The sequence below is a fragment of the Bison bison genome, unplaced genomic scaffold (assembly GCF_000754665.1).
Source record: "Bison bison bison isolate TAMUID 2011002044 unplaced genomic scaffold, Bison_UMD1.0 scf7180017864468, whole genome shotgun sequence".
Classification (NCBI taxonomy): Eukaryota; Metazoa; Chordata; class Mammalia; order Artiodactyla; family Bovidae; genus Bison; species Bison bison.
Window position 1 is genome coordinate 3,923,393 of NW_011495029.1, and position 24,257 is coordinate 3,947,649.

General features: G+C 38.1%; 1 protein-coding gene across 2 annotated transcripts in view; it reads left to right on the forward strand.

Annotated features, from left to right (window-relative positions):
- DENND5B (DENN/MADD domain containing 5B) overlaps positions 1-24,257 on the forward strand; it is a 221,470-nt gene that overhangs the window by 82,780 nt on the left and 114,433 nt on the right. Inside the window, exons 2-3 of one of the 2 annotated variants that reach the window (XM_010860600.1) lie at positions 14,205-14,270; positions 17,146-17,255. In XM_010860600.1, the coding sequence (XP_010858902.1) occupies positions 14,205-14,270; positions 17,146-17,255 (176 nt within the window). The remainder of the gene's footprint in view (positions 1-14,204; positions 14,271-17,145; positions 17,256-24,257) is intronic. The other variant, XM_010860601.1, reaches the window with a different exon arrangement.

Below are 24,257 nucleotides of genomic sequence, written 5' to 3' on the forward strand. Positions count from 1 at the left end.
TTTTGTCAAAGGCTTTCTCTGCATCTATTGAGTAATCATATGGTTTTTATTTTTCAAATTTGTTAATGTGGTGTATTACATTACATTACATTACATGGTGTATTACAAAAAAAACTTCTTATATGGAGAATTTTGAACACATGCAGGTGGATAGAGTAGTACAGTGAATCCCCATATACCCATTATCCATATTTAAGAATTATCAATTCATGACCAACATTGTTTCCTCTTCACATCCCCATATTATGTTTTATAAGCAAATCCTAGACGTTTTATGATTTTATTTGAAATATCTCAGTATATATCTCTGAAAAGTAAGGCTGTAAACAGATAAGGTAAGGAGTTCCTGAGAAAGAGAGCCAAGCATTGCTTTCATGACATAAGAGAAGCCATTTTTGGCCTAAGCCATTTTTGGCCTAAGCCTGTCCTAGTGCTTGTCCTTGAATAGGTCTCAGAAATGATCTCGAAGGGACAAAAATAATGCAGAAACAAACTGTTATCAGGCGAAAGAAGTAACTTTGCTGTTGTTGGAAAGATATCAGTTGTAAACATTGCTAATTCTGTTGAAGTGGTGTAAATTAGTCTGAAGTGCTCAACCACTAGATCAGCTGGAACTCAAAGGATAAATATGTTGAGCTTTTCTGACCTTCCTGACTTCAATCAGGAAGCTTGGATTCTGAAGACCTATCAACTGCCCAAGCCTTTTCATGAATATGCATGTATCTTTAGCCTAAAACTTCCCAGTTTTGCTGTTCAGGAGACACTGTGTTGGGAAAGATCCTTGGTGTTCTCCTTGTGTGTATGTGTGCTAAGTCCCTTCAGCTGTGTCCAAGTCTTTGCAACCCCATAGACTGTAGCCCGCCAGGGTCCTCTGTCTACTCCAGGCAAGACTACTGGAGTGGGTTGCTGTGAGCTTCCTCAGGGGATCTTCCCAACCCATGGACTGAACTGTGTCTTAGCCTCTTGCACTGGCAGACAGGTCTTTACCACTAGTGCCACTTGCTGTAAATAGTGGGTCCTTTTCCCAATCTTGGCTTGACACCCACTGAGAGGCAAACCCAGTTTTCAGATAACAAGACCTCTTTGGTTTTCCATTTCTTCAGTACAATTACCAAACGTAAAATTTTTAAATAATATTATTTTTTAAATATCATTATTTTATATTCAAATTCCACTTGCTTCAAAAATTTATAGTTTACATCTAAATGACCAAACATGACAATTCTGTAAATAAACCAAGTTACATGATCCATTTTATGTTAACATGATGCAGTGTGGTATCCTGTATGGGATTCTGGAACAAAGAAAGGACCTTAGATAAAAAATATGAAAACCTGAATAATGTGTGAAAGTGTTTAGTCACTCAGTCATGTCCGACTGTTTGCAATCTCATGGACTGTAACCCACCAGGCTCCTCTATCCATGGAATTTTCCAGGCAGGAATACTGGAGTGGATAGCCATTCCCTTCTCCAGAGGATCTTCCTGACCTAGGGATTGAACCAAGGCCTACTGCATTGCAGGTGGATTCTTTACTGTCTGAGTCACCAGGGAAGCCCTGAAAAATGAATAGATTTGGTTAATAATAATGTGCCAGTATTGCTTCATTAATTATAATGTAATGCTTACTGATAGGGGAAACTGGTTGGAGGGTATATTGGAACTCTGTACTTGTCTTCCCAATTCTGTAAATCTAAAACTATTCCAAAAACTAAAGTTTACTTTGAAAAAAAAGTTAGCCATGAAGTCCTGGGTTCAGAGCAAAGAATAATAAAGTTCTGGTTGTGTGATACCACCATGGGCAAATGATATGATAATAATATCCTTAAGTCTTACGTTTGACATAAGGTAGGTATCAAATTTTAATGTATAAGTTGGTACAAATTAGAAAAGAAATAAAATGTTATAAAGAAAATGGACTAATTTTATTCCTTTACTTATATTACTTTTCAGTTTATATAGTCAAAGTTTGGAAGTGAATCATTTTCACAGCTATCAGTTCTTTAAATAAGTTTTCCAAATTCTGGAGTATATAATTCAGGTCCAAATACAGTTTTCATTTTCATTTATCCATTTATGTAGCAAACATTAATGAACATATGTACCAGGCACAGTATTAAGTAGGTGCTGAGGATGTAAGAATGAATAATATGTTGTATAGATTAAAGTCTAAAGGAGGAGATAGGATTGAACAGTTTTAATACAGTATGTTAAGTGGATAGCAATATGCAGAGCAATTATGAGAACAGAGTTCCAAAACCTAAACAGTTCTATTTCTTAAAAAAAAAAAAAAAATTATATTTACATATTATGTGTCAACCAAGAAGAAAAATGCAGTGTCCTGAACCTTAATATCAAGGAAAGTTTTTATTTTAACACATCAACTAATACATATTTAGTACAATGTTTGTACAATAGTGATTTACTTAAAAATTAAGCTCTTGGAATTTAAAAGATGTTGGACCATAAAACTTAGCTGTTCTGATTAAGCTTTTATGTTGAAAAAACTCCTTACTCTTTCTTTGCTTAAAGACCTTGTGAGACCTGGAGCAAAGGAACTGTTGGGCCACACTGTGCCCAGACTTCTGACCCACAGAAACTGATAAGAAGTGTGGGTATTGTTTTAAGTTGCCAAGTTTGTCATAATTGATTAAGGGGGTAATAGAAAATCAAGATGGAAGAAGACATTCCAGACACAAGACCACAGTACTTAAAGGGAACTGCCAGTCATTGAACTTAAGTGCAGATGTGTAGGCAATGGGGAGATTCAGAACCTGGAGCTGAACATGTAGGCAAGGGCTAGATCACAATGGTCCTCAAGTGCCATCTCAGGAATCTGGGCTCTGGGTGACAGGGGTCTGAACTCAGGAGACTGGTGTCTTAGTTCACTTTGATTTTCCTGAGAGAGAAAATTAATTCACTTATCTTCACTTGAGTCTCTGCCCAGATATCATCATCTTAATAAGACCACCTGACCTCCCTATTTAATATTGCAACTAGTGCTCTGTACTGCCCTTCTTACTCTACTCTTTTCTTTAACTTTCCTTGCACTTTTTGTCTTTCAACATATTGTATAATTTAAATTTATTATTTTTATCTCCTCCTAGAATATAAACTCCATGAGGACAAGGATTTTTTTTTTTTTTTTTTGCCTTTTTGTTCACTGTTTGTTCCAGTTATTTATTATTGCATCGCAAACCAGACAGAAAACTCTCTGCTTAAATGACGGTCATTTACTTTACTCACAGATCTGCAGTTTGGGCAGCCCATGGTGATGCCACCTTGCCTGTGCTCCATGCTGCATCAGCTGAGTGGCCTGACAGGGCCAGAGGACACACTTGCAGGTGGCTCACTTCCAGGACTGGCAGGCTCTGCTCACTGTTGGCTGGGCCCTCAGTTTCTCTCTTCCCACAGCATGTGACTGTGTTGTAAGGGCATGTGTCCCAAGAGAATATGGTGGAAATGCCTGGCATTTTTTATGGCTTAGCCTTAGAAGCCATAACCTCATTTCTCTGGTATGCTTATGTTTGAGGAAGTCTTAAGGTCCTTCCAGCTTTAAGAGCAGGGAACATGGACTCCACCTCCTGATGGAGTTTCAGAAGAACATGTGGATAGGAGATATTGTTGTGGCCATCTTTGGAAAATACAGTCTGTGTGCTGTGTATCCCCAAAGCTAGAACAGTGCCTTGGCTGGTAGAGCTCTATAAATGTTCGTTGAGTAAATGAGTAAGTGAGAGAAAGAGAGAGAGAGAAGGAAGAATTAGAAGGGAATTGTGTACAGTGTGTGGCAGGGAGACTAGAATTTTGGAAACTGTAAGTATTCTGAGCCTGGCTTGAGATTCAAAATTAACAAAGTGGCAGTGAAAATAGAAAGGAAAGGCTGATTGGGAGGGATAGTAAGGAAGCATAAATTATAAATTTTAATGACTGTTTGAATATGGAAGGAAAGGGGTGGGGTCCAGATGAGGGAAGGGGGAGAAATCTAGAATCTAAATCTAGAATGACTCCTAGTCAGTCAGCTATTCAAGCTGTGTGCCGAGTACCAGAATAAAAGTAGTGAATGTGATACCTTTTTGATAGAATTATTCTTAGTGTTAAATTCATCCCTCTTCAGAGATGATTAGTAGATAGTAATATTTGAAAACTACATGGATTATGGCACTGTTAACAGCAGAAAACCTTTAGGGGAGAAGAGTTAAGCTTTGAAAATGAAGTTCAGCCTGCCGGTACTGAGATAGATGAGTGGAGAGTCTTGGTGAGAAGTAAGAATTGTGAATTGAAATGCAGGGCTAAGAGATCATCTTGAGGGTTTTCTTCTGTTTTTCTGGTGGAGAGAGGAAGGAAGAGATTGTTTTTCCTATAGAGAAGAGGAAAATTCTACTCCTCCCTCCCATTTTTATCCTTCTTGGTGGGTTTTGTTTCATGTTAATTTTGAAAACTTCAGAAAGTGATTGAAAGGACTTTTTTCCCCACCAAAGCTGATTTTCTTCTTTCGTAATATACTAGATAGTAGCTTTAGGAATCAGTCCCTTGTAGAAATGGGAAAGTCTAGTCATCATATAGGTCACATTCCCTCTGACCCCCAGCCCCACCCACCCCTAGTGTATGTGGACCATTGTATCTGTGCTCAACCTCAGTACCATTTTAAAACAGAGTTTAGTTAGTTCATTTTAAAGCCTGAGTGTTCTAGCTCACACTCAGCATATTAGCGGAGGCCTGGAAGGCCTTTGGCGAATGTGCACACCAATGCAGAGAGACTCAGAGGTGGTCACATCAGTGGAACATTCTAGCTACCAGCAGCTTCAGGTAATTGTTGGAATAATACTTCTTCTCTTTGATTCTTGTAGGAATATTCTCTTTCCCAGTGAATCCTGTTACCGATACTTATTTTGCCTGATTTTGCTGATGTTAGAACAATTTCATATACCATGGGGCAGTAGTGTTAGTAAAACAAATGTATCCTTCCTTGTCTTATAATTTATATATCTCCTTCAGAGAACATTATTGATTTCTTATGCAGGAATTTTTCTGTTTTTGAAAAGTGTAGGAGGAATAAACGGAGAAGGCAATGGCACCCTACTCCAGTACTCTTGGCTGGAAAATCCCATGGACGGAAGAGCCTGGTGGGCTGCAGTCCATGGGGTCGTGAAGAGTTGGGCACGACTGAGCGATGTCACTTTCACTTTTCACTTTCATGCATTGGAGAAGGAAATGGCAACCCACTCCAGTGTTCTTGCCGGGAGAATCCCAGGGACGGGGGAGCCTGGTGGGCTGCTGTCTATGGGGTCACACAGAGTCAGACATGACTGAAGCGACCTAGGAGCAGCAGCAGCAGCAGCAGGAGGAATAAAGTGGTGTTCCTGTGAGAGTTAATTGCTACTCCTGTGTAAACTAAATGTGTCTGTATAGGTGAGTATAGTAATGAATGAAAATGGAGAGAAAAGTCTGCTTTCGCTTTGTACAGATAGTGCTTCATTGAGTCACGCAGTAGAAAACCTTCAGTTTGAATGTCTCAGAACTCTAGCTCTGTAGTATTACTTGTCAGCTATAAATATTTTAACGGTGGTTGGCTTTCTTTTGTTCCTAAAGGCAAAGGGTGGCTCTCTTGTAGGCTCTTTAGCAGAGAATAAGTTCTTTAGCAATAGGGGAAGATTCGTTTTATTTTGTATAGTAAAAAGCAGCATGAATAGTAACATTAAAATGCTTTTTTTGGATAAATGATTCTCACAGCAGATAGATATCTAATAACACTACATGCTAAAAGTGTATTGTTACAATAATAAAATAATCTGTATTTTATGTATGAGGATATTTTTGCTCGAAGAAATTGTGATTTGCCCTAGACTACTAGAACTAGAACCTTGTTTTCTTGGGTATAATTATTATTTGAAAATCACTTGTATATAAAAATAATAAAAATCATTTACTAAACACTAGTGAACACATAGGAGAAGGCAATGGCAACCCACTCCAGTACTCTTGCCTGGAAAATCTCATGGATGGAGGAGCCTGGTGGGCTGCAGTCCATGGGGTCGTGAAGAGTCAGATACGACTGAGTGACTTCACTTTCCCTTTTCACTTTCTTTTTTTTATTTTATTTTTTTTAACTTTACAATATTGTATTGGTTTTGCCATATATCAACATGATCCACCACAGGTATACACGTGTTCCCCATCCTGAACCCTCCTCCTCAAAGGAAATGGCCACCCACTCCAGTGTTCTTGCCTGGAGAATCCCAGGGACGGGGGAGCCTGGTGGACTGCAGTCCATGGGGTCGCTGAGAGTCAGACACGACTGAGGGACTTTACTTTCACTTTCACTTTCATACATTGGAGAAGGAAATGGCAACCCACTCCAGTGTTCTTGCCTGGAGAATCCCAGGGATGGGGGCGCCTGATGGGCTGCTGTCTTTGGGGTCGCACAGAAACGGACACGACTGAAGTGACTTAGCAGCAGCAGCAGCAGTGAACATATGACACTTATTTGATTATTAACCTAAAAATTATGGACCCTTTCCTCTTAGAGAGTTTCATGATATCAGTTATACTATTTCAATGGCTTTTTAAAGTTTTTTTTTCTTGGTTCATAATTTTATTGCAAAAGGAATATCATGACAAGCATGGGTTAGGATCAGAATGGTTTGTTATTTCATCTTTAGCAGAGGACCATAGAACCTGGTTTCATTGTTAAGATTTTTTACAAGTAAATAATATACTGTTATATTCTATGCTTGGTGGTAGGAGGCACAGTGCCTAATAAGAATTTATCTGGTCTTTGTCCCATGTTCCTGGAGCAAAACTTCCAGAACCCTGAGGATTTCCTGGTAACAGGAGTGTTATCCTAATGAAGCAACTACTAATGGGCTCCTAGATAACTTCAGGTAGGGCTTGGTCACAGAACCAACCTAGCAGAGGGAAGGAGGTTGGAGATTGAGTTTCGGTAACATGGCTATGATTTAACAAGTCATGCCTATGTAATGGTGCCCTAATAAAAACTTTAGACACCAAAGTTTAGTGGCGCTTCCTGGTTGATTAACACATTGGTGGGAGTAGGAGTGTGACACACCCTGATTCCACAAGGAGAGAGCATGAAAGTTCTCTGATCTCAACCTGTGTATATCTTCATTTGTCTAGTCCTTCTGATTTCTATGCCTTAAAATAAAACTATAATCATAAGTGTAGTGCTTCTTTGATGCTCAGCCTTCTTTGTAGTCCAACTCTCACATTTCTACATGACTGCTGGATAAACCATAGCTTTGAGTATACAGACCTTTGTTGGCAAAGTGATGTCTCCACTTTTTAATATGCTGCCTAGATTTGTCATAGCTTTCCTTCCAAGGAGCAGGCATCTTTTAATTTCGTGGTTGGAGTTACCATCTGCAGTGATTTTGGTTATTAATTGCCAGACCTGAGGGATTTGTGGGAACTTCAAGATATATATCCAGTCTGTGAGTAGTGCAGGTGGCCTGGGGAACTTCTGAAATCAGGGCAGTCTTATTGGGAACTGTGCCCTTGGAGAGTTAATACCTGCACTAATGCCAGGATTATTGGGATACCTCTGGTTGAGTTTGAAGCAAAATATCTGTATTGTGTACTCTTTTGATTCCCAGTGAATAAACTTCAGTATTACGAGTCTCTTAGAAATTAACAACTTACTGGATTGCTGTTGATGTACTTTATTAAGCTCTTAATCAAGATAAACTTTTAGGATTACCAGAATTCAGGTTTCTTTATCCATGAACATTCTTCAGTAGGGCCTATGAATTTTCAGAGACTCCTCTACCTTCTTTTGCTTGATTTTCTTTGTGACCAGCAGCCTATACCTGCAAGATTGCAAACTGGATTTAGAGTTTATAGATTTAGAATGACTAATAGGCCCATCATGAATTAATGCCTCTGGTCTTGATTAGTAGCTTAGTGATTGGTATATGAAAGATAAAGAGAATTCACAGAAAATGGGCTAATTCTATCCCGTATTTGAAGAACTATACTTATCATGTATTTGAACCCAGTAGCTTTTCACTTAAATGCATTGGAGAAGGAAATGGCAACCCACTCCAGTGTTCTTGCCTGGAGAATCCCAGGGACGGGGGAGCCTGGTGGGCTGCCGTCTGTGGGGTCGCACAGAGTTGGACACAACTGAAGCGACTTAGCAGCAGCAGCAGCAGGCAGTGTAGAACATCATCAAGGAAGTGAAGGTGGTATATAGTCAGGGATTGACATTAGAGTCAGAAGGTCAAGACTAATGCAAGTTAAAACTCAGGCTAATCCAGAAACATAAAAATAGCTAACTCCTGTAATAACAACCATAGACTATCAGTGGCTCAAAACAATAGAAACTTACTTCTCATTCGTTGTTTAGTCTAATGTAGGCCAAGGTGGAGAGAGGCTCTATTTTGCAGAGACATTCAATGACCCAGGTTTCTTCCATGTGTGACCTTCCATCTTTACAGCCCCATTTCCATTTGCATTTAGCCGGTGAGTCACAGAAGAAAGACAGATTGTGTGCCTCAGGCTGGAAGTGATACACATCACTTCTGCTCACATTTCATTGGCAAGAGCTAGTCTTTTGGCCCCAACCCAGATGCAGGGATGTTGGGAAGGAGAGGAGAATAGGGATGTTGGTGAGCACCTGCTGTCTGTCATAAATTCAGGATCAGTGATAGCTATTCCCTGGTGCTAAGATAATTGGCATGGCTTATCCAGTGAGAATGATTTGGGGTTGTTTCAAGAAGTGCCAGAGGGAGAAAAGATGCAATCCCTTATGGATTCAGTGTCCTGTATAAATATTACCAAACTCAGGTTTGGCTGCTCAATGCTTGAAAGCCAGTACAGGTGCTGGTAGGAATGGAAGTGTTGCTGCATTCAGGAAGCCAGCAACTTTGGACACAAGCAGGCTTGTGTCCAAAAACCAGCCCCAGGAATTTTTCTCTACCATGAAATTTTTTAAAGGGAGAATTACTCGGGAAGGGGTTCAGCATCTTTGTTGTCTTCCACAGGGTGCAGACTTTCTTTTGATTGATTGATGATGAGGTAACAGGACAGTGTTCCATGACTCTGGAGCTCAGCCTGGAGTTACCATTCTCCATCTAGGTGGGGGCTTTAGTTCCTGCTGTTGTTGCTGCTGCAATCATGTCCGACTCTGCACAACCCCATAGACGTCAGCCCACCAGGCTCCCCCGCCCCTGGGATTCTCCAGGCAAGAACACTGGAGTGGGTTGCCATTTCTTTCTCCAATGCATGCAGAGGAACTCAAAGGTGTTTTGTTATGTATGTTCCTTGTGGAGGAACCAGACACAGTGTAGGCACAGTGGAAATGTTGCTTGAATGTGTTAACATTCTCCTGTCTTTAAGAAAACAAAATCTGAAACCCTTCCCTCAACCCCACATTCTCCTCCAGTATTATCACTTATCATCTTTCCAACAGAACTCCTCAAGGGTTAATTATACTCTCTGCCTGGACTTCCTCTCTTTTGCAGTCTTTCTTGGAACCATACCAGGTAGGTTTTCACCCCCACACCCTGCAGAAATCTCTTTGTTCAGGTCACAGTGACTTCCTTGTTGTTGACAACCTGCTTTAACTTGGTTTCCATGATGCTTCTGGTTTTCTCTTATTTTACTGACTGCTTTTTCTCTTTTACCTTTCTGCTAGTTCTTTTTCCTCTTCCCAGCCTCTTAATGTTGCTTGAGTCCCGGGGGGCTCTGACCTCAGCCTCTGTCTCCATCTGCAGTCATTTCCTAGGTGACGTTATCCAGCCCTGTGATGTTAAATACTGTCTTTTTTATGTAGACCCCTGAGTTTCTAAACTTTTCCCTTGAATTTAAATTCATATATCTAAATGCTTACTCAAAAATGTCTCTTGGATGTCTAGTAGGCTTCTCAGACTTACCATATCCAAAACTGAATTCTTCATTCCAGCTGCCTGACCACTATCCTCCCCCCAGCAAAACCTCCATCTTCTTTCTTTCAGTAAGTAGCTACACTGTTAATCCAGGTGCTTAGATCAAAATTCATGGTATCACAATATCCTTCTTGACTACTTCTTTCTCTCACATCTCATTCATCAGCAAATCATTATTTTATGCCTTCAGGATATATTTAAAATCTTATCACTTCTCACCACCCTAGCACTTACTATCTCTCTAATCTGTACTGCCATCATATCTTACCTGGACTGTTGCAGAAGGTCCTAACTGATCACTTTCCTTCTACTCTTGCCCACTATAAACTGTTCTCTCAGCTGGCAGGGTGATCTGTGGAAGATACTCCAATTATTTCCCACGATGTGTGCTAAGTTGCTTCAGTCGTATCCAACTCTGCGACCCTGTGGCTATATAGCCTACCAGATTCTCTGTCCATGGGATTCTTCAGGCAAGAATACTGGAGTGGGTTGCCATTTCCTTCTCCAGGGGCTTCCCGTGATACTTAATATAAAATCAGAAATCCTCACCATTGCTTACAGTCCTCACCTGTTTTATCTGGCTCCTGGGAACCTCTGACTTCATCTTCTACCACCTCACTAGATGCATCTATGTCCTGGTCTTACTGCAGCTCAGTGGGGACAAGCTCACTTGTACCGTTGGGATTGTCCACTTGCTATTTCCCTTGGCAGAAATACTCTTTCCTGAGATGACCTCGTACATAGAATTAAGAGCACAGACTCTGGGGTTAGACTGCGTAGGTTTGAATTTCCTTGTTATCTGACCTGAGCAAGTTATTTAACCTTTTTGTGCCCCAGTTTCTACATCAGTAAAATGAGAATGGTAATAGGATCTACTTCATATAGTAATTATGATGATAAAATGGGTTAATATATGTAGAGCACTTAAGCACCTGTCTGTAGTAAGCTCCGAGTGTTAATTGTGTGATGGTCACTACTTCATAAGGTCTCTACTTATACATTGCCTGTTCAGAGGTGTTTAGTTGGAGGATCATCAGAATGAATATTGAATATGCAGCCTCCTAGGGCACCTACTTTGAAGAGGACAGCTTACTGTGGTGTAGAGACAGCACATGTGTAGCAAATGTCTTTCTATGAATGTCACAGAAGTGCCCCCTTATTTTATTTATCACCCTGATGGTGCCCTCTCCCCCTCACCCACACCTGCTTCTCTTTCCCTGTGAAAGTGAAGTCAGTTGTGTCTGACTCTTCGCGACCCCATGGGCTGTAGCCTACCAGGCTCCTCTCTCCATGGGATTTTCCGGGCAAGAATACTGGAGTGGGTTGCCATTTCCTTCTCCAGGCGATCTTCCCGACCCAGGGACTGAACCCGGGTCTCCTGCATTTTAGGCAGACGCTTTACTGTCTGAGCCACCAGGGAAATCCCACTGCTGCCCTAGTGTTCCCCTTCCCAGCTCCCACTTATGCCAATTCAGGTTGGGTCTTGGGAGGCAAACATTTGGAGACCTTTGGAGGTAGACATGGGAAGGAGGAGTTGTCACCACCACATCGTCCCTTTTTCTTTGCCTCAGCATGGGTTTCATCATAGGTAGCATCCATAGTGTCTCCATTTACTTCTGTCACCTTTGTTATCATACTGAGGAAGATTTACTGATTGTGAGCATTCTGTCCATGTGTGTGTGTCTATGTTTTAACTTCCCTTTAGAGAGAAAAGGAATAAAATGAAAAAAAGACAGGGTGGAAGAGATTACCTGTTTCAGCTTCCCTTCTGTTTTCATTGTTCCCATCAACAAACTTTCTTTAAAACATCTAGACTTCAGTGACATCCTTCAGGGATAGGCACATAGGGAAGTATTGGGAGCCTTGGCCTTGTTTTGTGGAGAAATACCCTGCTCAGAAATAGGCTGTGGTGGAAATGGATAATGAAGAAGGGAATTCACTGGGGCCCTAGGAGTGAGAAGGTTCAGAGAGGAAATGAGTGAAGAAATACATAATGGGGACATTCAGCCTGAGAAATAGCTCCGAGATTCACAGATCTCTCTCTGCTTACAATGTCATGCACAGACTAGAGAAATCCTCACCAGTGGCTGGAGCAGGGGCAGTGTCCCTGCTCCCATTGCCAGTTGAAAGGAAACGTGGAGCTTCCAGAAAGTCAGACCTTGTGCTCCCAACCACAGGGGAAAGAGGTATATTATTGATATTCTGACGTCATCTACAAAGTGAAAGGAGGCTCAGACACTTTATAATATGCCATATTTCAGAAACTGAGAGAGTTTAAGAAATGTTAGAGCTCAGTCCTTCTGGACCTGCCTGTATACATTTTTGTATGTTAAGTGAAATATTATTCACATTTCTTTTGTAGTTATACATTATCTTTTTTAATATATATGCTATAAAGTAGACTGCAATCCAAATTTGGTCTAATGGTGATTCTCATTATAGCTTTGCATGAAGCAGATGCAGTTATTTCACTGGAAGTTCTCTCAATTATTTAGACCATAGTTAATTGGATTTTGGTGATCTGGAGATATGATAAAATAATTGAACCTCAAATCTATTAACATTATTTTTGCTTATGTACCATTTTCTGTATAATTGGTCAGAATAAAATGATCTAAAATAACTTTCGTATTTTTTTATTTTTGGCCAATGAAACCAGAAACAACGGCTATATGAAATAATTGGGACTGTTGGTAAATATAATGGCAGCGATACTCTGAACACAACCAAGAGTTTCTACCTTTATCAGGGCACATTTAGGCTTTAGATGAGAGCTGGGCAGAATTGTCAGACCATTGAATGGATTAGTTTCCCTGCTTTGTGTCTCATTTTTATAAGAAGGATATTCAGTATCAGTAGTAAAGTTCGTGCTCACTTTTCCAAACGGGGAGATTTTTTGCTGCTTGGAGTAGTCCAATATTATTCTACTCTGCTACTCCCCTCTCTAATTTGTAGTTGTTATTCTTTTGACCCAGAAAGAGGAAATGCCATAGTATATATTTAGTCACAGAGCTCTACTGTAAATGCCCCCCTTCACCCCAGGTGTGAATATTTTAATAGCTTGTGTCCTCATTGTAGTAAAACTTTTCCCCAAGAGTTGATATTTCTTAAAGTACCTAAGAGGATAGTTGACTAATGGAATCTTTACTGAGCAAACTTCAGCTTGTGTTTGCATAGTAATTTACAAAAGATAGAATAATTAAAAGATTGGATGTAATATATGTTTTTGTCCTTACATTAAATCATTTTTTAATTAAAAAAATTTTTTTTAATTTAAACTTTACAATTTGTAAGAGTTTTAAAGACTTGTTTAAAAAAATTTTTAAACAGACTTGATTTTTAGAAACAGTTTTAGATTTACAGAAAAATTGAGAAGCTAATACAGAGTTCTCACACACAACCCCCCATCCATGCACATAGTTTTCCCTATCATTTACAACCTAGGGTCGTGCCATACATGTGTTGTAATTAATGAATCAATATTATTGTTAACTAAAATCTATACTTTATTCAAATTTCCTGGTGTTTACTCAATGTCCTTTCTCTGTTGGAGGAGCCCATCCAGTATACCACATTACACCTTTCTTCTCTCCTTAGGCTCCTCTCAGCTATGATAGTTTCTGAGACCTTACTTGTTTTTGATGACCTTGACAGTTTTGACAAGTATTCATCCAGGTGTATTGTAGGTTGCTCCTCTTGGAATTTGTCTGACTTTTTTCTACTGGTTAGACAGGGGTTGTAAGATCATATGGACTATGTTTAGCCTTGTAAAAATTGCCAAACTGTCTTTCCTAAGAGGTTATACCTTTTTGCATTACCGCCAGCAATTTATGAGCGTTCTGTCTCTTTGCATACTTATCAGATTTTGGTATAGTCAGTTTCTTGAACTTCAGCCAATCTGATAGGTTTACAGAAGTTGGAATGCAATTTCCATAGTTCGTCATTTAGTCTTACTATCATATTTTATTATATCTGGCATTAGCTTTCTGCTGATACTTCTTTTTAAATTAGCATTAAGAAAAGAACATGCACCTTTTCCCATATGAATAATTGTTACAGATGTTTAAATGGCATTTCACTTATTACATTAAAATGCAATTACTTATTCTCTTTGCTTTCTTATCACTAATAGCCTATAAGCTACATACTATTGGTGTTGTGTTCTGTTGATGTTAATGTCTCATGTTTAATTGCTTTTGTTTAATTTTTTTAATTCTTATTTTCCATTCTTCAAAGTCATTATTGCTTTTTTGTTTGTGTTTCTTTGTTCATAAAAGCTTTTTTGTTTCTATTACATTATGTAGTTTTGTACCAATGGCTAGAAGCAGATCGTCATGGCAAGAGCCAAGATGCTGCAAATACGACTTCAGGTAAAAATAAAAAGTTGAGGTGTTAGAAGTTATTATTTTAATTCACCCCAAGTCCATCATAATTGTTTCATTATTCAGTTTTGCTTAGGCAAAAAAATTTGTTATTTTGTATTTCTGTTCTCTTATTTGCATCTTAATTTTTGTAAAGATCTCATTTGCTTCAAGCCTTGAAGAAATTAATTCATTAGTCTTTAAGCTCTCTTGGCAGATATGTTCTATTTTCTTAGGAGGAAAGGTTTAATTGTAGTTTAAGTTTAGTAGGAGGTTATTTGGCAATATTACTTGAAATTAAGTCTACTTGTTGCGGGGGATATTAATAATTGCACAAATTTATAATCCTTGTTTATTTCAGGATAGTGTTTGAAAGGTGGATTTTAGGTTAATTAAAGCATCCTTATGTAATTTCCATTTCCTTGGAATCCAGATTCTTAGACTGGTTCATTTTCCCTGTTAACCTAACAGTAAATTCTAAGTTAGAGGTTTATGGGTTCAAAATGCAAAGGTTAGGTTCCCCTGTCTCACATCTCCAAAAGTCATCTCAAGGATTCTTTTATTTGACTGATATTAATAGGAATAGCTGCATTTACTCACTTCTAGATCCTTAACAGTGTTGTCAGAATTTTCAGTCAGCTTCTCTCCACATTTTCTTCAAAATAATATTTGCCAAGACAGCTGTATATATAGCAATGATCTCCCCGCCTCTTTTAGAGCAGTCTAATAAGAAGTGGTGGTGGTAGTGGTGGCAGTGGTGATGATGGTTCTGTTTTTCTTTTGTTAGATTTGTATTTCTGTTTCATGGGGTTTTGTTTTTGTGAAATTCTTTTTCTCTCAAGGTGGTTTTCTTTCTCTCTTCTGGTTGATTCATTGTTCCTCTAGGGTGTGGTGTTCCTTAGTTAACAGGACAATTATGTTGAAAATAGCAGTGTCATGACTTTTTCTGATTTATTTCCTGTCACATTAATAACTTGATATATGAATGAAGATAAAGTTACTATTTTAACCAAACTCAGGCAGAAATCCATTAAAAGGTAAGTGTTGCAGGGATTTATATCCTCATTATATGCTGTTTCTTCTGCCCCTGCAGTATTTCATATTTTATTTACATTTGTGAATGATAAAATAAGCATTTTTGGTATTTGAGGGCAGGTAAAGGAGAGGGTTTCTTGATGGCTGGGTATTATCTAAGGTGAGATTATCCTTTTGCTGTGTCACTGGCACAGTCAGCAGCATAAACCTTAGAACCAGGAGAGAATTCTAGTTTTGCTTTTTCTCTGACTTAAACTGAAGTGAAATATAACCTTTTTTTTTAATGAAGAAGTAAATAATCTAAAAATTCTTAGTGTTTACATAAGAATCTAGTACCAGCTAAAGATACCATTTACTCTTTGTGAAATCAACCGTGAACCCTGACTCATTTCTTCGGACATAGTGACTCTTGAACGGTTTCGTATTGTCCACTGACTTTTCCCATGTTCACATACCCTAGAAGCATGGTGCAGAAATTGATAAACATTCACTGGGGACACCTTTGACAGTTTCTCTTCTAGAAGTGAAAGCTCTTTACTGTGTCACTTAGAAGATGAAAATATGAGGTAGAAAGATAGAGAGATGGAGTGCTTGCCTAAATAACTAAGAGGAATCCAAAGGAAAAAGATTGTTAGCCAAAGGCCTAAATTAGAAGTAATAGGTTAGTTGTTGCAACAGATCTGTTTAAATTATGTGCCTATATTCAAAACACTCCTGTGTGTTTTATATTGCATTCTCCAACAAAATTTTAGAGTGTGACTTTTCCCTGCATCTGAGATCTGTTAAGTTTCTCACTGAAAGGTGTTTTAGGATACATCTTTTAGATTTTTACCAGAGATGGAAACTGAATCTAACTAGGTGTCCACATGTGACTCATGAATTGTTTTATGATATTTTTGTTTGTACAATTACTGGTAAGTAGCATTTATCTTTGAATATATCAGCTTGTGTTTTGTAATTAGAACTTAAAAAGTAGAAAAAAACACAAGAGACAGATGGTATTGCTCCCAAGGTCTTTCTAATTCCTTAATCTCAACTTTTTGACACTGAGAATTTAAGATCTGTCCATATTAAAATATTTTATGAAACTAAGGCATTTGGAGGCAGCAGGTCTCACAGAAGTTAATTTGGTTAAGACTTTAAAGAACTGAGCTGACAGCTTTACTGAATTTTGTTATATGTAATGATCAAAGCATAGCCTTTTACCTTTTCAGGATTTTAACAGGTGATTAATTTGGCTTAGAATAGCTTCTTTTTAGAGGTTAGTGTTCTTTAATGTGTCCTGTTTACTAAACCAGACAACTCAGTAATGATGTTTCTGATTCTATTAATTCTTGTAAAAGCGTGGAGATGCAGTCACGTTTATCACGTTTATCAGAGGATTTTGTGAAAACTCAAGCAAACTTGCCTCCTTTGGGCACTGCACCATTAAGTTTATATATGTAAAAAATTTCAGAATCTTAGTTACAGTTAGTTTATTTTGAAATGTTTCTTTAGTGAGTTAAATGTTTCCAAATAGGATTTTTTTTTTTTTTTTTTTGGTCATCGTGTGTTGAAATGAGGACAGTAATTAGGTCACAGCAAGGATTATTTTAGTGTATCTTGATTTTTAGTATTAGTTGTCTAGCCAGGATTTTAAAATTTGTATTATGAAGTTTTAAATGCACGTCTCTTATTAAAAGTTCCTTTTTAGTTGTCCATGGAAAAATTTACAAGCCAGACTATTAGAGGTAGAAAGTGAATCAGATTTCAACACTATCACTCAGTGTATTTACAAAATAAAAATAAAATTATGACATGCTTTTGAAAAAATTCTGCATATTAACTAATTATTAATTATCTGTTGTAGGTGAAAATTTTGACCAGAGTCCTTTGAGAAGAACATTCAAATCCAAAGTTCTGGCCCACTATCCTCAGAATATAGAATGGAACCCTTTCGATCAAGATGCAGTAAACATGGTATGTGGTTTTTTTCTCCTCTTCAAGGCCTTCTTTTTATTTTATTAATATGACAGTTGTGACTATATTTTGAATTTGTACATTATTTCATTTCATTTAAGCCTTTAAATAAAAAAAATTTTTTAAATAGTATTATCCTTACTTTACAGCTGTGGAAAATGAAGCTCAGAGAAGCTAAGTAACTTGCCTAAGATCCCCATAGCTAATTAGTACATACAACAGCCCCTAAGCAGCCTGTTTTCTTTTCCTGCCATTAAGCTGTGTGGTGAATTTGCATTAATTAATACACAGATTCTTTGACAACAGTGATAATAGTTTGTTTCCTGGAGAGGAGCCTGATGGAAGGTACATGATTACAGTTTTCATATTTCAAGGAATGTTATATGATGGGTCTGTAATTTATTATGTTCACAAAGTAAGGTAGGAAAGGAACTTAAGTGCCTCATTTAGATGTTAGTAGGAATTTGTTTATAAGGAATTTAAAATAATGTAATGAGTTACCAGTGGTGATTGTAAGTCCCATTAGAGGTTCTTAAAAATACAGTCGGTCATAATTGTCCCATTAGAGGTTCTTAAAAGTAGTCAGTCATAATTTTCAGGTCAGTTAGGAACAGTTCTTCTTAGAAATCTGGAAAATATTTTGTACCTCCATGAACTCTGCAGTTACAAAAATCAGGGGGTCCCAAAGTGAGCAAATCAGAGATCAGGCACCATAGGGACAAAAATGATTAAAGGTAGACTAAGACACATAGATGTGGTTCTTTATGAGTATTTTAAAGGTGGAACCAAAGGATCCCATTATGATATGATACTCTAAGGGAAGAAAATATTTAGTAGATACCTGTTAGGTCCCTTATATGTGTTACTTTCACATACTTGCTTACACATACCAAGTGAGGATTATTATTCATATTTTACAGAGATTAAGTTAGTTGCCCAAAGTTGTACAGGGAGTCTCAGAGATTAAATCCAGATTATTTTTACTTTCTAGTTCACTTTTTTCCCACCTGCATGCTACTTCCCCCAAAGAAAAACTATATGTTTTTAATAACTTGGTTTTCACCTGCTCTCAGGGATATGATATTTCTATATCACAGTAAACCCATTCCAGTCTGATGTTACTCCAAGAAGGGAATTTCATGGTACCTTTTCTAAGGACAGATGACTAAGGCATATGGTACTTCGACTTTGATTCTTTACAGAGCATGGTATAGTTACTTCTCTAAACTGTTGCCCTATACTAGAGTAACAGGAGATGTCACTTTGCTAGAAGTTAATACTGTAGGGCCTAGCCTCATCTTTGGTGAAGACAGTGCTGTAGATATTAAGCAGAATACAACTGTTAGTCATATTTATGAGACTTGGAGAAGTGCAGACAAGCTTCTTACTAAAATAGTCAGCAAAAAGCAGTGACAGAAAATAAATTATCAGCTGCTTATGTCAGAAAATTAATGGAAAGATATTAATGATATAAAAGAGTACCTAATGAAACATTGGAAGAATGGATAAGAATGTAAATGGATTATAACACTAATTTTCTTAAATTAGTGATATGTTTCAAAGTATTTATAAATTATTATGTGAGAAGTCAGAATGGTGTCCAAAACTAGATTCTTATTATCATATGAATCCATAGTCATTTGAAGAAAATGCCGCACTTGATGTATTTTATTACTTTTAATCATTTGGATGTCTTAATAGTAAGATATCTGTGTTAACCTTTGCCTCTGTCTAGCATTTATCTTTTGGAGAAGGAAATGGCAACCCACTCCAGTACTCTTGCCTGGAAAATCCCATGGATGGAGGAGCCTGGTAGGCTACAGTCCATGGGGTCACAAAGACTTGGACACGACTGACCGACTTCACTTTCACTTTTCACTTTCATGCATTGGAGAAGGAAATGGCAACCCACTCCAGTGTTCTTGCCTGGAGAATTCCAAGGGCGGGGGAGCCTGGTGGGCTGCCGTCTGTGGGGTCGCACAGAGTCGGATACAACTAAAGTAACTTAGCAGCAGCAGCAGCATTTATCTCTAAAGCAATTGTCTGCTTCCTTGACTGTCTTTAATATTTTCTTTACCTGTTGTCTCTGAGTTATTTTATGTAAACAGGAAACATTTCCCTCTGAAGAACAGACTTGTAGGCTTGTGTTTTGATGCTTAAACACAATACAGCATTTTGTTTTTTGCTGCAGATCTAAAAGGATTTACTAGTACTCCTTGAAAATCTCTGTAAAGCATTCCATTAAACTAGTATGCATTTGGGTCATAGATTTACTGCCCTTAATTTCCTATTTGATTTATTAGTAAGTGCATTTGTATGAATCTATAATTTATTCCCACCTAAAGATAGAAAGCTTTGTTGTTAGCTTTAGCAAAATTCCACTCCAGTAAGTTACTGCCTTCTATAGTATCACTCATTCTGCTAAACAAAGTGGAGCTTTAAATAAGGATCATTCAGTTCAGTTCAGTCGCTCAGTCATGTCCGACTCTTTGCGACCCCATGAACCTCAGCACGCCAGGCCTCCCTGTCCATCACCAACTCCCGGAGTCCACCCAACCCATGTCCATTGAGTCAGTGATGCCATCCAACCATCTCATCCTCTGTTGTCCCCTTCTCCTCCTGCCCTCAATCTTTCCCAGCATCAGGGTCTTTTCAAATGAGTCAGCTCTTCGCATCAGGTGCCCAAAGTATTGGAGTTTCAGCTTCAACATCAGTCCTTCCAATGAACACCCAGGACTGATCTCCTTTAGGATGGACTGTTTGGATCTCCTTGCAGTCCAAGGGACTCTCAAGAGTCTTCTCTAACACTACAGTTCAAAAGCATCAATTCTTACTGAGCTCAGCTTTCTTCACAGTCCAACTCTCACATCCATACATGACCACTGAAAAAACCATAGCCTTGACTAGATGGACCTTTGTTGACAAAGTAATGTCTCTGCTTTTTAATATGCTGTCTAGGTTGGTCATAACTTTCCTTCCAAGGAGTAATTGTCTTTTAATTTCATGGCTGCAGTCACCATCGGCAGTGATTTTGGAGCCCAGAAAAATAAAGTCAGCCACTGTTTCTACCGTTTCCGCATCTATTTGCCATGAAGTGATGGGACCAGATGCCACGATCTTAGTTTTCTTAATGTTGAGCTTTAAGCCAACTTTTTCACTCTCCTCTTTCACTTTCATTAAGAAGCTCTTCAGTTCTTCTTCACTTTCTGCCATGAGGGTGGTATCATCTGCATATCTAAGGTTATTGATATTTCTCCCAGCAATCTTGATTCCAGCTTGTGTTTCCTCCAACCCAGCGTTTCTCATGATGTACTCTGCATTTAAGTTAAATAAGCAGGGTAACAATATACATCCTTGACGTACTCCTTTCCCAATTTGGAACCAGTCTGTTGTTCCATGTCCAGTTCTAGCTGTTGCTTCCTGACCTACATATAGGTTTCTCAGGAGACAGGTCAAGTGGTCTGGTATTCCCATCTCTTTCAGAATTTTCCACAGTTTATTGTGATCCACACAGTCAAAGGCTTTGGCATAGTCAATAAAGCAGAAATAGATGTTTTTCTGGAACTCTCTTTTTCCATGATACAGTGGATGTTGGCAATCTGATCTCTGGTTCCTCTGCCTTTTCTAAAACAAGCTTGAACATCTGGAAGTTCACGGTTCGTGTATTGCCTGGCTTGGAGAATTTTAAACATCACTTTACTAGCGTGTGACACTAATTTCATACAAATTAAGTCCCCCAAAGCAATGAAACTTGTTAAACAACAACAAAAAATCCCGTATATGAGTGCAATGCATATGTAACAGCAAATAAGTATGTGACATTTGAAATTTTCTGAATTAATTGCTTTTGAAACAGGTGAAAAAAAAAAAAGAAAACTATATAATTTGAACTTTTAACTATCATGCTTAATTTCTCAAAGGAAGGCAGTTAGTCTTGGAACTTCTATTATTTGTTGTAGTAAATCTCCTGTTCATTTAAAACTTTTCCTCAATTCTTCCTTTTCTTTGGGTTTGGATGTCCTATAGTCCAGGTAGGGATATATATTCATAGATCTGTATTCTAATCTTGTACCTTCTACTATATTGCTTAGAGCAATTGCTTATAAACTTAATGTTATTAAACTTTTTAATGTCACATCACTATCAATAAAATATTTTTGAGTGTGCAAAAAAAAAAATTGCTTTTATATCTCTTTTGGTTGTGGATTCACAGATTTTTGTGGGAAAAAAATGGAAGTATCATAAAGCAGAGAGAAAAAAAAAATCATATACCCACCACCAAGAAGTAACAGATGTCAACATTTGACAAATTTGCTTCAGAGCCATACCTTACCTCTTAAATGAAACAAAGCAATGCAAATGGAGCTGAAGTCCCCCCCCCCATTTCAGATCTCCTAATGAAAACTGTGTATTAGCGTCTGTGACTGTCTATGTAATGTTCTAGTAGACAGAGCTTATACTTAAGAATGTGGTGAACCTAGGAATGGTTAGGAAGAAAATGTGGTCAGTAGCTTTTTAAGCATGTTCTGTGAAATATTAAGATTCCATTTTGTGTATATGTCCTAAATAAAACATCTGATATATAAATTTTCAGATAATTGAAGACTAATAACTATTATATAGCTGTTTATAAAGCTCAGTTTACTGTTTACTTTGATCCCAAAGAAGAGTGGAGTGGAATGAAGAGTAAAGAGTAAAGGATACATTGTAACTGACCCCCTGCTGCCTGTCTTTTTCATTCTCCACACTACAGCTTCTGTTTCTGCTTTCCTTCCTCTCTGAAAGGAAGACATTTTCCTGTCTCTCTTCCACTTCTTCCTCTAGTGAATTCTTCATATTGACATTTCAGATTTCATTTTAAACATGATTTCCTCAAAGAAGCCATCCCTGACCACCACCTTCACCACCCTTCCAACATTTAGCCAGGTCCCCTTAAGTTCTCTTGGCACCATGTACCTTTTTGTAGCACCATTACAGTTACAATTAATTAATTATATAGCTGGTTGTCCTACTCCTTGTCTCCTGCTATAAAGTAAGAGCCATTAGGACAGGAACACACTCTTACTGATTGTGATAGATGGCTCAGAGTTAAAGAATTCGCCGGCTTAGCAGGAAATGTAGGTTTGATCCCTGGATCGGGAAGATCCCTTGGAGAAGGAAATGCAGTCCCCTCCAGCATTCTTGCCTGGAAAATCCAACAGGCAGAGGAGCCTGGCGGTCTACATTCCATGGGGTTGCAAAGAGTCAGATACCACTTAGCGACTAAACCACCATATCCTTAGCTTTGCACATAGTTGAGGTTCAGACCATTAAATAAATGAAGGAGTATATGCTTGCTTACAGAACTTCGCTTCCCCATCTTTGATCAGGTATCACCTCTACTGCAAAACTATCTCTTAAGCAGGAATAGTTAGGTGCTCTGTCTTCTCTGTTCCTGAAACATGTTGAACACTCTCTGTAGCAATAGGGATCACATTATTTTGTAACTGTTGGTTTATATGTCTCTGTTTCCTATTAGAGTGTAAGCTCCCAGAGGTAAAAAATTATTTTCATATTTGTCTTCTGAGTTATCAAGATCTAATGCAATATATGACATAAAGTAAATGTTTATTAAATGAAGAAGGGAAAGAGAAGGAAAGAAGGAAGGAACAGAAAACTAACCGACTCATTAAGAGTTTTCTCAATAGCTTTTATTTGTAACATAAGAGAAAAGGAATGGGATTGATAGAGCCATAGAAAATGGGGGAAAAATTGTTGCAGTTCTAGCCACACTGACTAAAAGAATCCAGAGAGATAATAAGGATATTTGGTCACTCAAACCAAGAAAGGTACACAGACAGCATTGTGAGCCTACTGTGGCTCGAGTAATCTAGCCAATGACAATCTGATTAGCAGTGACAGCTCTTAAGTTTTTTAGTTGTCGTGAGAGTGGGGTGGGGAGAGGATATTGTTAGTAAACATCAGTATTAGAGGATAAAAGATATTGATTGTCATGGTGAGCAAATCTTGATTTATAGTTTAGAATTATGAAAAATAAGTCATATGATTCTCACTTTTAAAAATGAAAAACAATAGCATTTTCCAACTATGGTTCCCAGATTAGAAATATAATTCTTATTTTTTTTTTTTTTTGTAGGAGAGTTTAAGAATTCCTACATCTGCTATCTGTAGCATAGAAAGTCATTCTTCCCTTTGGGCATAACTTTTGGCAAGCTTTTCCTGTAAATGTCTGAATGCATGCTAAAGAAAGCTACAGACCCTTAAGGGAATATTTGGCAGCTCTTCAAAAACAGTTTGAGCTTGAATTTAATGGTTTATGATGTCAGGAAAGCCTGTCAATTAAATTAAGTCTTTATGTTGACTTTGGAGGTCACTGTGTATTGCCTACTTGATATAAGAGAACTATGGACTGAATGAAGAGATGAACTAAATCTGATCCTGTTCCCTGAACTGTTGTTTTTGATTGTTTTCTTGTTCGTTGATTTATTCATTCATTTAAAAGACACTTATGTATGCCACGCACTATGCTGTGCACGTTTGAGCTTAGCCTGAGGCAAGACTGATTCACATCATCCTTCCTATAACCTTTATTGACTCTAGTAAATGTGTCAGATGAATTTTCATTCATAATCAGTAGAGGATCTCATTGACTTGTTATAATGAAAGCAACCTTAATCTAAAGGCCTAATTATGAAAATATCCTGCCATGGCCTTTTTTCCCCCAAGATTAGAACTAAGCAAAATTTCCCCCCAACAAATCCAGATATTCATGTGTTTTATCTAAATCTGTATCTTATTCTGCCCAAATATACACATTAATTTAATTTTTGTCAACATACATATATAATAATGATTAAAGCTACTGTCAGATCAGATCAGTTGCTCAGTCGTGTCCGACTCTTTGCAACCCCATGAATCGCAGCATGCCAGGCCTCCCTGTCCATCACCAACTCCCGGAGTTCACCCAAACCCACGTCCATTGAGTCAGTGATGCCATCCAAC